This window comes from Triturus cristatus, chromosome 2_1, assembly GCF_964204655.1.
Source record: "Triturus cristatus chromosome 2_1, aTriCri1.1, whole genome shotgun sequence".
NCBI classification, from domain to species: Eukaryota; Metazoa; Chordata; class Amphibia; order Caudata; family Salamandridae; genus Triturus; species Triturus cristatus.
In genome coordinates, this window is record NC_140581.1 from 128,951,910 (window position 1) to 128,968,281 (window position 16,372).

A 16,372-nucleotide genomic window follows, 5' to 3' on the forward strand; every position below is an offset into this window, starting at 1 on the left:
GATGGCTTCAAGTGGGACTACAGGTGGTCTTACCTGATCGATGACAACGTGAATGTATTATTCAGCTAGCAAGTGTTTTGTTCTGGAGATTGCCCTTGGATGTCTTGACATGTAGTCAGCAGGATTTGCTGCTTTTCCTGGATTGTGGATAAACATGTATGTGTATTCTTGAAGAAGGATTCCCCATCGCTCGGTCGTGGGTGGCGTCTTCACTCAGGGGTTTCAGAATATGGTTGTTAAAACCTGATGATCTGTAATGAGTGTGAAGTGTTTCAAATAGATGAAGATGTGAAAATGCTCACAGGCTCAGACTCCTGCCAGGCTTTTCTTCTCTGGCTGCGAGTATGCCCTCTCAGTGTCAGTCAAGCTAAGACTAGCGTATGCCACTATGTGTCGTTGATCACGTTCTTTGTCATATTGGGCTAATATAGCTCTGAGTCCCACAGGACTGGCATCCACAGTGATTTCAGTCTTCCTGCGTGGGTTGAACTAGGCCAGATTGCTGGCTGACTCGACTGTGGCTTTGATTTTGGTAAATGCTTGATCACGCCTCGCAGACCATTTGAGTGGTTGGCCTTGCTTTGTTAGCTAACTAATACCTAATGGTGTCATAGTCCTTGATATATCGGGCTCAATAGCTGGCCATTCCTAAGAAAAACTGAATGTCACCAGCATCTTGTGGGCAAGGAGTGTCACTCAGCAATGTGACCTTTTCAGGGTCTGGCCTCCTCCCTTCACCCGAAAAGATTTGTCCTGAAATATTTAGTGTGGAGCTGTGAAATTCACGAGTCAGGTTTACTTGCAGGAGTGCGTGGCATACTCAATCCAGTGCTTTCGCATGTTCTATGTCAGTGGCACCAAACACAAGGATGTCATCACTGTAGTTGAGGGTGTTGGGTGGCGTATTACTTTTCTTATCGCTGCTTGGAAGATCTCGGCTGCAGATGAAATGCCGAAGCGGAGACGTTTATACCTGAATAGGCCTTGTTGAAAACGTGGTGATGTAACATGAACTCCCATGGAGTTCAAGCTGGTGATGGTCCTTGTTAAGGTCCAGTTTAGAGAAGAATTATGCCTCATTCAACAACGTGATCATATCACTGATATGGGGTCCTGGGTCTCTCTCTCTCTCTCGTTCAATAGTGGTATTTGGTGCTCTCGTGTCCACACGTAGACGCAATTTTCGTTTCTGATCCTGGTTTGGGTACTACAACAGCTGCGGATACTCAGTTGGTTTGGATGATTTCTTGATGATGTCTGCCATGAGTAGATCCCATAATTCTTCCTCCACTGCCTGTTGGAGATGAAAGGGTACTTTCCGGTGATGTTGAGCCACAGGTGTCACTTGTTTATTGATGTGTAAGAGAACTTGAAAATGAAGCATTTTTCCAAGACCAGTGAACAAACCGGTGTACAGTGTCTGGGTCATCATCTACCCGGTATAATATTTCCACAAATTTTAAACATCCTATAGTGGGCAAACTGAGGAGACAATCCGCTGCTTCAGACCCATAAATGTGAACTTGTATAGTTCTCTCCTTCTAGGTGAGGGACATTTGAAATTGTCCTGGACATGGTAGTGGTTCTTTAGACATCCAGGTGTATACTTTTACAGCGGCTTTGAGCAAATTGAGTTTAGGGTTCACTTTATTGTACTCTGTGACACAGATGTAATTGAGTGACGCTTCACTGTCTAACACAAATTTTGCTGGGTGTTCCCCCATTTGGATGTTCGGTCCCGGGTATTTCTTTAGTCTGTCATGATCGGCAACCAGGCAGACCTATTCCTCACTGTCTTGGGAGATTGGCATGAGAGATTGTGATTCACGGGAGATGGAGCGTAGAGATCTGCATCTAACATGTGAATGTTGGTTTGATCGCGAAAAGCTGAGGGAGCATTCTCATCAGTCACATACTGCCTTTGCATTGTGGCAAGATCTGGAGTTCCTTGACTTTCTTTGTGTATCTTTTTGAGATGCTAGGCACACTTTCTTAAAGTGATTATCTTTTCCACAAAATGGACATCTCTGACCCTCGGCATGGCATGACCCTACATGCGGAAATTCAGCGATAGCATTCCAGCTGGCGCTATCTTCTCTTGTTGACCTCTTTGGGACTGCGACTATGATCTGCATGTTGGGGAAGATTTGTGGATTTGGGTGCCTGCCGGCGTACAGATGGACGACGTTCATTATGGTGACTTGAAGGCCTAAGGCCTGTTCTCATTTTTCCAGCTTTCCCTCCTCCATTTTCTTTGCCTGTTCTTCACTTTGATTGCTGACTTTTGTCATTACTTTTGTTTCATCCAGCGAGTAGCTTTTCTTTGGGAGACGTCGACACAGGGACTCTGATTGACATCCCTCTAAGATGTGCAGACGAAAGCCATCTTCAGTCGTGAAGGTGTCAAAAGCACAGTAGCACGCTAGGCGTCCGAGACTCGTGATAAACTCCCCCCAAGGAATCCGCCTTTACCTGGAAAGGCTAGATTGAAGGTGTATCGTTCATAGTCAATGTTCCTTTTGTGGAGGAATTTCCTGTTAAGTGCCTCGTTGCACAGGGTAATGAGCTGTTGAGCTGGGTTAGTGATTGTGACCCCTTCATGAAGTCTGAAATCTTTTAGCCATTCTTGCAAGCGAAGTCCCATGCCACTGCCATATGTGAGGGCCAGTGGTTCCGGAGGGCGTTGGAATGAGACTCATAGCATAGCTGTTCTTTGCACAGGGTTGTTTGTAGAATTTGGTGATGTTGACATGTCCCCGGCTGTTCTGGGTAGGGTGCGTTGTTGCATAGAGTCCAATGACGTTGACAGGTCCTTGGCTGGATCGGGTGGCTCTGCAGAATTAGCTATTTACAGGAGAATTAATAGTGCCCTTGAAAAGTTGACTAATTGAGGCCAACTCTTGCATGCGTTATTTCTTGTATTGGCACTGTAGGGACGTGGCTCATATGCACAATCATGTAAAGAATGCCTTTTACTGGTAGTGTAGCTTGTTGTGAAGGTGTCCAAATGAGAGGATGAGTGATTTCACCATTGCTATAGCCACACTTGCTGCTTGCAGTGAAGGGTTTCAGTGGCACCTGACTCTAAAATGGCTGAAATGTGTTACTCAAGGCTTATTGGAGGAGCCGCCTGATTCAAAGATGGCCCCCGAGAAGCGCTGTAGTCTTGCAGGGACTTGCCGGCATCAGTCAGTGCAGGAGGCAATACAATACAACCAACAACTGTGCTGCAGCTTATAATGCTATTTTATTGTTTGATGAGCAGGAAGAAATTTATATGATAAAATCTGATGACTGAAAATGGGTATTGAAGTAAACCTATTCATTTTCAGGTCTCCGCCTACCAGACTGTGCAGCTGTCTGATATGCAAAAGACATCTTAGGGACTTTTAGAAATTTGACCTGTGGCTTTCCATTAACTGGTTTTCAGTAATAAACAGGCCTTTAAATCTTGCTCTTTTATCATCACATTTGCTGGGCATCTAAAGACTGAAGTCAAATGTCAAGCTGTGTGACAAAGTTATCTCAAAAGGTATTTCGTACTTCATAAGCACAAAACATTTGCACATTGTTTTGCAAAATTTCCCTTTTTTGGTGAGTCCATTTAATTTGTGAAACTGCCTTTTTAGGAACAAAGTACAAAACCGCATGTCAGTCTGTGTCAGCCTAACATATAGTGATCCTGGGCAATTTACACTGTTTATGGACCATTCACTGTCAAGCACAGCGTGAGCTCTTTTCACAGGAAAGAGCCAGCCACATTGTAACGCAATTTAACAATTATTGGTTTTCACTTTGATATGTAAAGCATATGCTTAATTTATTACATCTGTGGCAACTTGTGTTGAAGAGTTGGATACGTTTAAAGACATTTTTTATGAAAGCTTTTGTTTGTTTAGCTTCACACTAATTATGTATTCCATTTTGGACTGTGCCTTTTTCGGAACACATGTATTGCTGGATATAAACAATTTCCTCATTTTGTCCTAGTAGGCACTGGGGTCATGATTTCAGTGGTGCAGCAAGTGCAGTGGCACAGGGGCCGAAGGTTTAGGAAGCCCACTGGGCACCGATTATTGCAATGTTTTACTACTAAATAAGCAGTCACAAGTGGAGTAGGGTCATGATTTAAATGGTGCAGCAGGGGCAAAAAGCTCTAGAAAAACCCAATGAATACTGATTATTGCCCATTGTTACTACTAAACAAGCAGTCACAATTGCCTTGCAGACAATTGGGTCATGATTTGAATGGTGCAGGAGGTGCTGTGGCACAGGGGCCAAAAGGTCGGGGAAACCCATTGAGCACCGATTATTGCTATATTTTATTACTAAGCAGTCAGGAGTATTTTTTTTGTTATTTTGTAACCATTGCACCCAACGTAACACATAGCCTTAAGCATCACTGTAATAAAAACTGTAACCTATTTGACTTTTCAGTTAATTTTTATGGCACATTTTCCCAGTTTTTGTATGGTCCTAAATGCTTTTGATCCTGGACACATTAACACCTTGGAAAGGGCATTCTCCATTCTATAAAATTAGCACTTTAGCCCTTGTAAATACCATATAAATATGTATAACTTACCATATGGCATTCAATACCAAGCATTAGCAAAGCCAATAGGTCTCTACTTTGTGAGATCTGTTGGCTTTGTCAATGTTTTTTAGCCATATTATACAGCTGCAGCATAACTGGGGGAAAAATCGCTATAATGCGGACAACGCTGGCTGTGTCATACAGCTTCTTAACATTACTTTCAGCTTTTGCAGCATAACAAAAAACATTAGCAAAGCCAATAAGTCTCACATAGGCAAGACCTATAGGCTTTGAATGCTTTGAATGCTTGTTTTAATTGTGCCCAAGATCCATGACTATTTGTACAACTCTGAATGTGGGGTTACACATACTGCCATGTAATTCAGATTTTGCAATATGTGGTCTTATATGCACTTTGTCTTACATTTAGAAGACAAAAATTGAGAGAAATTCAAATTATAACAAATGTTCTGCTATTCTGGATTCCCACACTTTTCCCCATTAAACAGTGCCCCACTTGTGTGGCTGGGCCAATTACCTGTGACAGGAAATGCCCCAGCACACAAGAAGTTGACACCAAATTTTGCCTTGCATATCGACCCGTTTTATCAATGTAGGTAGCTGCGGTATTAGTGCTCAGCGATCACTATGAGAAACCTATTAATCCCAGTCTTTTTTTTAAAAACATGCATGGAAGTGTTGTTGCTTGCATGGTTCCGAGGGAAGTCTTAGGTGGGGTGCCTTGGGTGTCTTTCACAATGTTTTCTTACTCCGAATGTCCTGCAAATTTCAAACATTGCTGTGAGGGAAAGTTCTGGAATCTGTGGTATTGCACCAAATTTCTACCACAGAGCGTTCCCACACTTCTCCAGATAGGCCATTTCCCCTGGTGCATAGTGTTCCTCCTGCCCCTCAGGAGGTGGGGGCAGTGGGGTAGATTTCGGATAAAGCTCTCAATCTTGCACCAGAGAAGGCAGAAAGAATGTTGGTTCTCTTATGAGTTGTGGTACGACCAGATCCATGGAACATCCGCCCTACGCCACTTTTTATTTTAGTATAATATACCTGGTATCTAGTGACCTTAATGTGATGGTTTGAAATTAAGTTTGTTGTGCTTTTGTGTCCTTGTTCTAGTCAGTGCTCTAAGGGGTCCTGATATTGTGGTAACAGTGGGAACTAACAGGCTGGCTGCAATATTTCACCATCCCCACAAAAGTTCCCTGGGAGAGCAGTGTTCTTGAGGTGTGTTGCTTTCTGTATGTCTTCTCTAATTCCAACTCCTGACAAGACGTGCTCATAGAATTGGACCACAAATTTTAGGAACTCCCATTTCTTGCAGAGTGGGGTTAGATGTGTTGGAAGATGTTCTGTAAGGTGACGGTGTGGTATGTTGTTGGTGTAGATGAGGATATCTTTGCTTATATTGAGAACCCCATCGAACTCCAATAAGGTCTCCTTAATTGCTTTTTGTAAAATGTTGGCCGCCATGACAGCCCTAAAGAGTCTAATCCTGCTGTATCCACAGTTCGTGCTCACTGCAGGAGCCTCTGACGTCTAGTGTCTTGCTCTCTAATCGTGTATGCGGTGTCAACTTTTATGGTGCTTTGATCCCCAGTTTTTTCTTGTACCTCCACTCTTCTGTATACTGTCTCCCCACTTACTGTGCAGGTGCGCTACAAAGCTCATGTGAACTGTCTAGGGTGAAGATGGCACCCAGCGTCATACCAGATTCCCCGAGTTTCTGCCTTCACTGGGCCACTGATTGACATCCTTGTATGGCTTGCCCTCTCTTTTCTTTATTGTGGTTATCTTCCATGCACACATCTATTGATAGACACTCTGTATCTGGTGGGCTTGCCTCATTTTCAATTGATTGAAGTTTGGGTTTAGTTGAGGGATAAATTGTTCATCTAAGGCTATCCCTTCCTGGTCACAGTCATGTTCCTTGCTGGTGTTGGAGAGATTCTGGAAAAACTGGAAGATCTTCTCCTCTATGTAGTGTAGCAGTAATTACCTTTTGACTTCTCAATCCATCTCCTTCATGGCTTTCAAACGTTGTTCAGATGAGTAATCCACATCTGCCATATGGGTGCAGCCATGACGGGTGCCTCTGCTTCACTGAAGAGCAGCAGTAGAGTTGTGATTCTGCATCATGGTGTTAAAGCAAATTCTGGTGGTGCCACCCCCCTCGCAAGTGTCTGGGTGGAGTCGCGCTGTGAAAGTGTTGGGTGCTGTGGCACCCCAGTGGAATGTCCAGAGTTCATCAAAACCGTCCCAGGATGCTTGTTTCCGGTGCACGTGGACCTAGATTTGTAGTTCGGGCTGGACTGTTCCCATAAGGAACAGGGTCAAGACTGATTTGCATATGTCTGGGTCTGAACTGGGGTGGCAAAGTGAGCTAAACAACGATGATGGATTCAACCATCTGTGACTGGGGTTGAGTGTCTGAAAAGTTTCAGCGCTCCGTCCAATATCTCCTTCTGTTTGCTGTGTTCACCCTAAGTTGGCAGGGTATGCCCAGACGTGGGTCCCTTGCTCACTTTGCCACTGGGTTCAAGCTAGCCTGGCAGATGAGGGGTGTTACCCCGAAACCGGTCCCAGGATGCTTGTTTCCGATCCAGGGAAGACGTGGCTTGGCCGTTTGGGCTGGACTGTTCCCAAAAGGAACAGGGTCAAGACTGATTTGCATATGGCTAGGTCTGAACTGGGTTTGCGAAGTGAGCTAAACAACGATGATGGATTCAGCCCCAATCTGTTATTGGGGGTGAGTGTCTGAAAAGTTTCAGCGCTCCGTCCATCATCTTCTTTTGTTTGCTTCATCAAAATATAGCCAGAATATTGCAACAAAGTGTCAGCCACTTAATATCATTGCTGATTTGAGAACAAACGGCCATGTTGCACAATTTGGTACAGCACATGTTCCACACGGCCTTGGTGGGATCTGGGTGTGCCATTCATTCAGGCGTTTCAATTTCAATGTGGTGCCCGGGGCAGGGGTTGAACCGTTGTGCAGGATGAGCGGAACATCAGTGGGGTGGGAGGGTCCCTTGTTTATATTATGGAATCTATTTAGCTTGCAAAATGACAGGTCAAACCCAAAAAGAAATGCACATTATTTATTTAGTATTTTTATATAGCGCTAAACGGTTTTAAGAGGTGACAGATCGCTTTATATAAATTAACCAATTGTCCATTGCTACACCATGTACACATTACAGTTTTTATTCCAAAGTTATCAACTTTGTGCCTCCTATGACCGTCGGCTCTATCCGCAGCGCCTTGACGCCTTTGGGCAAAGTTTGTGCTTTATAAGACTAATATTCATTCATTCATCAACCTGTTAATGGGATATTTTGTATTAAAAATGATTGCATGAGAAATAATGAAATTCTGCTATATGTGTTGTTGAACAGAAACAGATTTCTCGGACCACGGAATCAGGAAATTTCCTTTGTGGGGGGAATAAAACATTTCTGCGCACCCTTAACTGGTAAACTGCGTCCAAACGCAGGTTCAGCATCTGTTCGTGTGTATTTCCGTCTTTAATAAACTGTGGAACCATGTGCTTGAAAATAGTAAGTTATCAGTCTCTTCCTACGGTTATAAGCCCTCTATATGTAATGGGAAGATTGGCTCAACCAATCAAAATGCTTACAGTGCTGTCACTAACTACTATAGTATACCTGTATTCTAAATATAGTGAGTGTGAATCAAAGACGTGGAGCACACCTGGACATTTGGTATGTTTGTGTGCTGGTGCTTGCATGTTTGATTTTAATTGATCTTTCACTCATGTCCCTTTAGTTCAAGCCTGTGATAGCATGGTTGGCCATTAGCAATGGTTCTCATCATCTGTAGAGGGCGTTTACTTGATTGCAGTGCCCTCAGCGGTGATCAGTAAGGGTTAATTAAATCTGAACTTGTGAGCATATCGGATCAAAGTGGGATAGGCACTTATACCTATCAAAAGACCATTGGGCAGTAATTAAACTGGCCATTCTTTGTTTTTGTAGTTGAGATCCCATATGTAACGCTCTCCTATTTATATATTTATTTTTGGGTTTTATATAGCACGGACAAGACCCTTACGAGAGCTTTCCAATACAGAACAAAGGAAAATTAAATACAAACTGTGGAAATGTACAGATATGGCATAAGGCATGAAGAACAATATTGCAAATGAAATGGGAAGGGAACAAAAGGGTCGGGCATATTACTCATGCAATAACTGACGAGCAAGATCCTGTCGCGTGAACAGAGCGCTATACAAGAAAGGACAACGGAGAATATAATGAAAATGGTGACAATGTAGAAACACTGTGAAGAGATTGAAGAACAATAAATTACAATCACTTACAAAACGCAAATGGTAAGGGTGGAGATGAGAGCGTAAAAAGGACCGGACATTATATTTGGTCGGACAAAGAGCGATGTATAACAGAGTGGTGTGTGAATGAAAGTGTGAGAGAGAGAGAGAAGTGCTGAATCGCGAGGGGAAGGGGAATGATGTCTCTAGAGTCAACGACAAAAGCAGGCAGGGATCAGTCGCTCCTTAGCTGCGGATGAAGAACACTGCTTGGTCTGTTTGTTTCTTGTCTTTTCCTTGACCTGCTCTTGCACCACTGCAGCAGCAGTACAGAGAGTGCCAGGAGCTCCTGGGCCTCTATCAGAAGTACCTGACGGAGCAGCAGGAGAAGCTGAACCTTTCCATCTCCAAGCTTGGGGCTCCGAATTCAAAGCAGCAGGTGAGTCCGTTTCTACCTTTTGCTTCTTCTCATGTTTCCGCCAGGCTTGACGCGTCCTGGCGTCTGCGTTTGAAGCGGTTGCTTACTTCAGATGTAGCGCGCAGCAGCGTGGTGCCGCTTCCGCGGGGCAGGACTACCTTCTGCTGGACTTTGAGCTTTACTCCTGCTTCTCCTCTTGCTTGGCGCGGATCTTAATAACCAAAGTCTCATACTGCTTTTGGCAATTCCAGCGAAGTGCGAGGTTTCATTATCAGCACAATGGGGATCAGAAGTTATTTAGTTTGATGCTCACAGAAGCAAATAGCAGCAAAAGCAAGGCTCACTTGAATGTGGGACAAGAATAAAACATGCACCTTGCTGAAAACAACAGTGTGAGTTGCTCTCAATAACATAGTCTTTATTTGAAAGTCATTAAGGATCGTGTTTTGGTCTATTGAGCACTGTACTCAGACAATTTCACCAAATTAACAGCATCCTCTGCAAGCCTAACTCAAGAATCCTTTAAACGAGCCTTTTAAGCCCTGACCATGAACCTGATACACCAGAGCTCTGTACAAGCGTAGCACTTGTAATGTTGTTTTGAAGGTTAGTAGTGTATCCGCATGGGCTTGTCTGCAACTGTGGCGGCTGGATATACTTATTCTGTGCAACAGACAATCCCTATATTTCTGTGCTTGCTTCTGGTCCAGGTAGGCTTGCAAGAGCCCCACCCTCAGTAATATGTGAACTATTATCATTAGAAATCCCTAGATGGCATGGCACCGTACCATCCTTCAATTAAAACTGTGTTGCTGTCAGGGGTACTTGGGTCTTCACTTATCCATTGTTTGTCAAACTCAGTTGAAGATGTTTATTTATGGATTGATAACACATCTGTTCTTACAATTATGAAATTTGCAAAATTGAAATGATGAAAAATGTTGTTATAGATAATCTTGCACACCTTAACATGAATATCAAGAGCTCCCTAGGCATCGTGTCCTTCTAGAAACTGCACTACAGAATCAAGACGGGCGGACCACTGACCTTCCTGTGTTCACTCAACAGTGGATCTTCAGATTAGGGGCTGGGGGGGGGGGGGGGAGTAGAAGGAATCAAACCTAGAAAGTAGTGGGTTAATTCTGACCCATCATCCAAGATAAATCGGATAAACTTTCTCCAGAATTGTATCCAACATGGGGTGTGTTTTTCCAATATAAAATTGATTACTGAAAATAGATATTCTAGCATATCAAAACCTTCTGCTGATTCCAACGCCAAACCTCACCAATGCAGGCAGTGACCGAAGAAGAGATCTCTGTCGGGCCCTTCATAATCCATTAACCATCAGTTGTGTGATGGGTAAGGATATTGATGTGTGCAAACCAGAACACTTGCCAAAAACATCAGTAAACGCGAGAAATGACATGAGCGTGTCTCTGTGACGAATTCTCATTTTCAGGTGCCGGCAAGGCCTGGGCTTTCCCTCAGTAGTGATGGGAAGGCACCCTTAAATAAATAATGCAGTTCAGACAGTTGCAAAATAAAATATACTCGGCCGAGGCTGATACAATCAAAAAAAGACGAATTTAACTCCTTTTAAGTATGGAAAATGTGTAATGTACTATCTGGACGGTTGGACCTATATTGAATGTACCGGTCCTGATCAAAGGAGCAGGGCTTTTGGTGATGGAAATGTGTGATCGTTTGTAGGAAAGCGAAACAAACACCTAAAGCCTGACCCTGAAGCTGCAGAATTATTCTGTAGATCTGGCCATAAATCCGAAGGTAAATCTTGGACCAGGGTAAGGCACCAAATCTACCCCAGCAGCAAAGCAGTCTTGAAGGCTGCAGAATCTTGCTTTGTGCTGCTCTTATCTTTTGGCGCAACAACTGAAGGCATCAAACTTCAGCCTATTTGCTCCGGAAAATAAACTAAGTCAGAAAGCAAAGACCTTGACAGGTGTGACCCACTTGGCAGTATTTAATTTGGGCCTCTGAGGGCCACTGGCACCTATTTTGGGGGACCAGCACTTATTTTTCCTCATCAGACATTTCCCAAGCGCATGAGAGAAAAAAGAAGCGGGAAAAAAAAGAGGAAGATGGAAAAAAGTAATCAAGAGAGAAAGCAGGGACCGGCAGAAGTGAGATAAAGGGACAGCGACAGTGTCTGGTAGAGGATATAAAAAGCATGAGGTGGTTTAAGATACCAGCCGTGATATTCGGGCTGCAGTAGTTTATTAGCACCGGCTGTGGGCATCTCAGTAGAGCTTTGGGCACCGCCAGTCTTTCTTTTACAAATTAAGCACTGCTGCTTTGCCTACCTGACCTCTTCTCCACGGCAGTCAACTTTAAATTGCACCTAGATTAAAAGGGATGGTCAATAATGAGAAAACTAGATATATGACGCATTCCTCACAAAGACACATGCTTTTAAAGAAAGGAAGTGAGAAGTAAAATCAGTTTATTCTCCATCACTTCAATCACTTCGCCTTGATGCAGTTCCTTACAGTGATAAATGATGCACCATCAATATCTCCATGCTTAACCCCTTGTGTGCTGCTGGTTCAATTGTGCCAATAAAGTAAGGAAATGTACATAACCGCTGCAGAGCCCATGCAACCTGCGAATTTGGGAGCCCAGGTTCAGGCACTGGGCTTCATGTATGCCATTGCTCTACTCTGAGTTTGCATCCTTAAGGCTTCATTCTGATAATGTAAATATGATCACCCACAGCAGAGCAAGGATGAACTGTGTTTATGCAGCCTTCACAAAACCGTTTACAATGGAGCCTTCACAAGATAGACCTGCACTTAGAGTTGGGGGCGGTGCTATAGGGGTCAAGTCCCATCCCAGTTCCTGAGAATCGCCAGCACAGAACCCAAAGGTAGTTTATGAGGAAGCCATTCTGTGATGGATGGACACTCAGGCTGACACTGCCCAATGCACTCAGAGGAGAACACCGGATGGTACATTCCATGGTGGCCCTCAACACTTTGTACACGTGCAGCACCATTGCTGAAACTGCACAACAGCTGGTTTGCACATTCAGACCCTTTTCGAAGAGGTTCACATGTGTGCCTGTCTAGGGAACTGTTACTTAGACTGTGGCTGAGTTTCTGCAAACAACTAGTAAAGGTTCCTTTTCAATATGTGGAAAACCAAAGATTCAGAAAAAACTGCTGGCCCTGCATGACGGCAGCAGGGCCTTCAGGATGCTGACGTGGAATATAACCTAAGAGAGAATGGTGTCAGAACTCCAATCAGTCATTCATCCACCTACCCATTCCTCACAGTGATTTACGCACCCTCTCCAGAGATCTGTCTTTAACCCACATCAATCATGCTAACTGTACATGTTCTGTGGGCGAGGAAAGCTTTTAATTGTCTTCCCTGAAGGATCTGTTCTGCATGCATGGCTATATCTGCTGCTCTGTGTGAGAGGGAAGCTTGCATTCTTACTGCCACGTTTTGTCAGCAAGCAATGCTTGTGCTGCTGTTGCCCTAGCGGTCGCTGTCCTCTGTAAGAGGGAAGCTTGCACTGTTTCTGCCCAAGGTGTACCTGTCCTATATGGAAGTTGATGTTTTAGCTTTGGTTGCCCCATGTTATGAAAACACAAAGGATATTTTAAATAACATGCTCTATGAACCAGGGACTGTTTCATGATATTTGATGCAAGATACCTACCGTCCTGAGGAAAGTGCCTGATAGCCCGTAAGGGCAATCTTAGGCTGCCTAAACATGTTCATGGAAAAGAGAAGCAGGTTCTGTTGTTCAACCCTCCTTTGTTGAACCTTGTAGTAGGGAAACTCCAGTGAAAATATTTTTCATTCACCGACACACAATTGTGATATAGGTGTAAGAAAGGGAGAACATAAATGTCAGCATAGGGACATGATCTCACCCGAAATTGGCAACACATAACTGTGCCACCAGTGAACAATATATCGTTGGATGCTCCCCAGTGCTGGATGTGGCATCCCACACTGGGTAGTTGGGGGTTCCTCATCCTGTTGGAGTTTATGAATGTATGGCAACTCCATGAGTGGTTTCAGGTTTTAAGGCATCATGTGAAAGAATCCTCGCAAAATATGTGTTTGTTCTATATATGAAGCAACCATTTATTTCAAATGGACTAGACTACTTTGTAAAATTGTACCCCTGTTTGGTAGCTCCATGTCAAACTCCTTCGGCCAATTCTGCCACTTTAACCACCAGCATTTTGCAAGTTGGGGTTTGGAGCCCATTATGAAACGGCCAAAAGCAAAACTACTAGCCCCATAATGCAACATGTTGGCTGAAAAGCCAAGAATGATTGATGGTATCATGTTGAAGAGCTAATTAGTAAAATTGTGAAATATAAAATACAATTTAGTATGTGTCTTTCCGTCTTTGTCCATGTAGGTAATGTTTTAAAACCGACTAGTAGGTGAGAAGGCAGAGGCATTCTTTCCAATGTGTGTGCAAGTACCCGATTGCTAATGGGCGACTGTAAAGGGTCCTTGGAAAACCATTGCGAGCATTACCAGTTAGACGTGTCTCAAGCGACAGACAAGAAAAGCGATGTGCTGGTAGCCCTCTTCCCGAGCCCATCCTCAGCCTAGAGATTGGTGCAATGTAGGTGGAGCTCATTAAGGACCAGTGTTGTCCTGCTTCGGACAAGGCCTGCCTTGAGAGGGCTGCTACAGTCACGCCCTTTGTATCGTGATTGTACAGGGCTTACTACCCTAGTGAGGCGTTGAAGTACTTTACAGCAAGTAGGACACTGCTCCGGAACTCAGGGTTAGTAGTTAGTCTTGTGATTGTTATTGGTTAGTAAAATTAGTCATGTGCTCTCAAGGAAAAACACATTTACTCAGACGTTTTGGTGGTAGATTAAATTAGTAGGCAGTAGGTGTGATCATTAGTGGGGACTGTGGTTTCGTGCAAATAGTTAGAGTGAATAGATGCGCCGATGGGGATTGAAAATTGTTAGGTGACAGTGGTAGGGGTTTTAAAGAAGGAGAGGTTGTGGTGTATTCGCAGAGGTGTGAGCCATTTGCAGAAATGCAGTAGAGAAAAGGCCGTGGCGAAGGTAATAGTGGAATCTTGCAGAGGATGGAAGGTAAGGAGAAAGCCACTGAAGAAAGAAAGGAGGTGAATCAATCAAGAGTTGTAATTCATGGTCAATGATTCATGCAGGGATTTAGAAATACAATGGCACATGTTTTCTGGCATAGCATGCAAACTGAAGGAGTAAAACTGGGCAAAGAAATTACATTATACAGCGCTATATGTTCAGGGCAGATTGCTTAAACTAGGCTAGTCCAAGTGTGCAGATCATCTAAAACTTACGCTGTCTGTGAAGTGAATATAAAGAGCGTAAAAACGAGGTCGTCAGAGTAATGCTGTTGTAGCCTATTTCTTCAAGGACTCTGGATTCCAGTACTGAGGAGATCAGCGCTATCCTGAAGGGAGTGAGTTTGTTATGACTTCTGATATTTCTTCCTGTGCTTAATTTTAGGATCAAGGAATCCCAGGGTCTTACTCCTGAAACTGTAAATAATTATCTGTTAACTATGGCTCTGTAATTATTGACCTCAAGGTTGTGAATGACGAGGAAATTAAAAATGTCACCAGGAGTAGGAGCAAGTGACATGTTATTAATCACTTTTCGATGACTTTGAAGTATTAGCTTGATTGGGAGCATGCAAAAGTTGGAAATTTGTTGCATGAGCCTAAAATGCCCAAGGGCTTGGTACCAATTAGAGATGCGACGTGAAATGTGGCCTAACTAGAGGCGCTGGCTTTGGAATTGGGAAACCAAATCCTGACCTCTGATTAATGTCCTGTGATTCTGAGCCAATCACGCAACCGCTCAATGTATGGGTCTCATGTAAATGGCCCTAATACCCTTAGGCCAAACTCATGCTATATATTGGACACATTAGACATGTGAAATGCTTCAACTCTGTTAAATCGTTTGAGGCTTCCCTGAATATCCAAATATTAACACACAGCTCCTTCGTCTCCCAATGTTTCTCTAAGCTAGTGAAGCATTAGGAGGCAAAGGAACTGTCTGAAACTGAATCAGGAAGCGGGGACTGGAAGGGAAGGGGCTAGGAACAATTATTATTATTTACTACCCTACCAATCCCTGCCTCCTGGTTCTTTTCTTATGTTGGTGGGGAGGTAGCGTGGGGGAAGAAAGGGCCGTCTCTCCCACCAACCCAGGAAAGTGGCTCAAGTTGGTGGGCTTTGGTGAGAGCAGTAATAGCTTCCATAGACTCTTCCTGTAACTTCACTCGCCACTTCAGTCTTTCGATGAACCTGGGACGGGATGGGGAATCCCTCCCACACACATCTGAAGTGTGTGGGAGGGATTCCCCAGGTGTTTGACATTATTTTTTTTGATATTAAAATTTTATTGATTTTGAACACATGAAACAAATCAGCAGTTACACGGAAATCAAGAAGCCAAGTACAATCCTGTAATTAAGGCATCCCCCAGGCACGAACCCCAAAAGACAAACACAGACAGGATATGTCGTCGGGCTACTCGAAATCCTCCACATTACCCAACCATTTCCCCCACACTTTACGATATTTTTTGCTGCACCCCTTGGCCATGTATAGGGCTTTCTCCTGGTGTTTGACATTATTAGTGAGATTGCTTGCCTATTGATGAAGCTGCCTGGAAGTTTTCAAGCGGCCGCATCATTGGGGAGCTTGACAGTGCTCGGAAAGGGTCAGGTGATGACAAACGCTTCCTTGCATCCCCAGGCGAAGGAGGAGCCATTGACTGCATTTTATGCACCCCTGGCACCAGGGTGTCCTGTGTATGCCATTACAGGACACTGTATGTCACCGGGACAGCCAAGGTGTTAGAAAAACTTTTTTTCGCCTTTGTCTTGTAGTTAAATAATGTGTAGTTCAATGTCCAAAAATCATGCTGAAATGAGCACACGGGTAAAGAGAACTCTTAGAATAAGCATTGGTTCAAGAAGTCCGCAGTGTTTTAGGCTAGAAACCATAAAGATTCACAGAAGAAATCTAAAAGTGAATAAATAAGTCATCATAAATACAGAGGGTTGTAGAGTTATTTATTTCCCCATCACAACCTTTCAGTTA

The 16,372-nt window shown here is 43.7% G+C and overlaps 1 protein-coding gene across 1 annotated transcript in view; it reads left to right on the top strand.

Moving 5' to 3' along the window:
- KIAA1328 (KIAA1328 ortholog) overlaps window positions 1-16,372 on the top strand; it is an 887,260-nt gene that overhangs the window by 303,029 nt on the left and 567,859 nt on the right. The window contains exon 6 of the mRNA XM_085628933.1: window positions 9,158-9,282. Coding sequence (XP_085485059.1) covers window positions 9,158-9,282 — 125 coding nt within the window. The remainder of the gene's footprint in view (window positions 1-9,157; window positions 9,283-16,372) is intronic.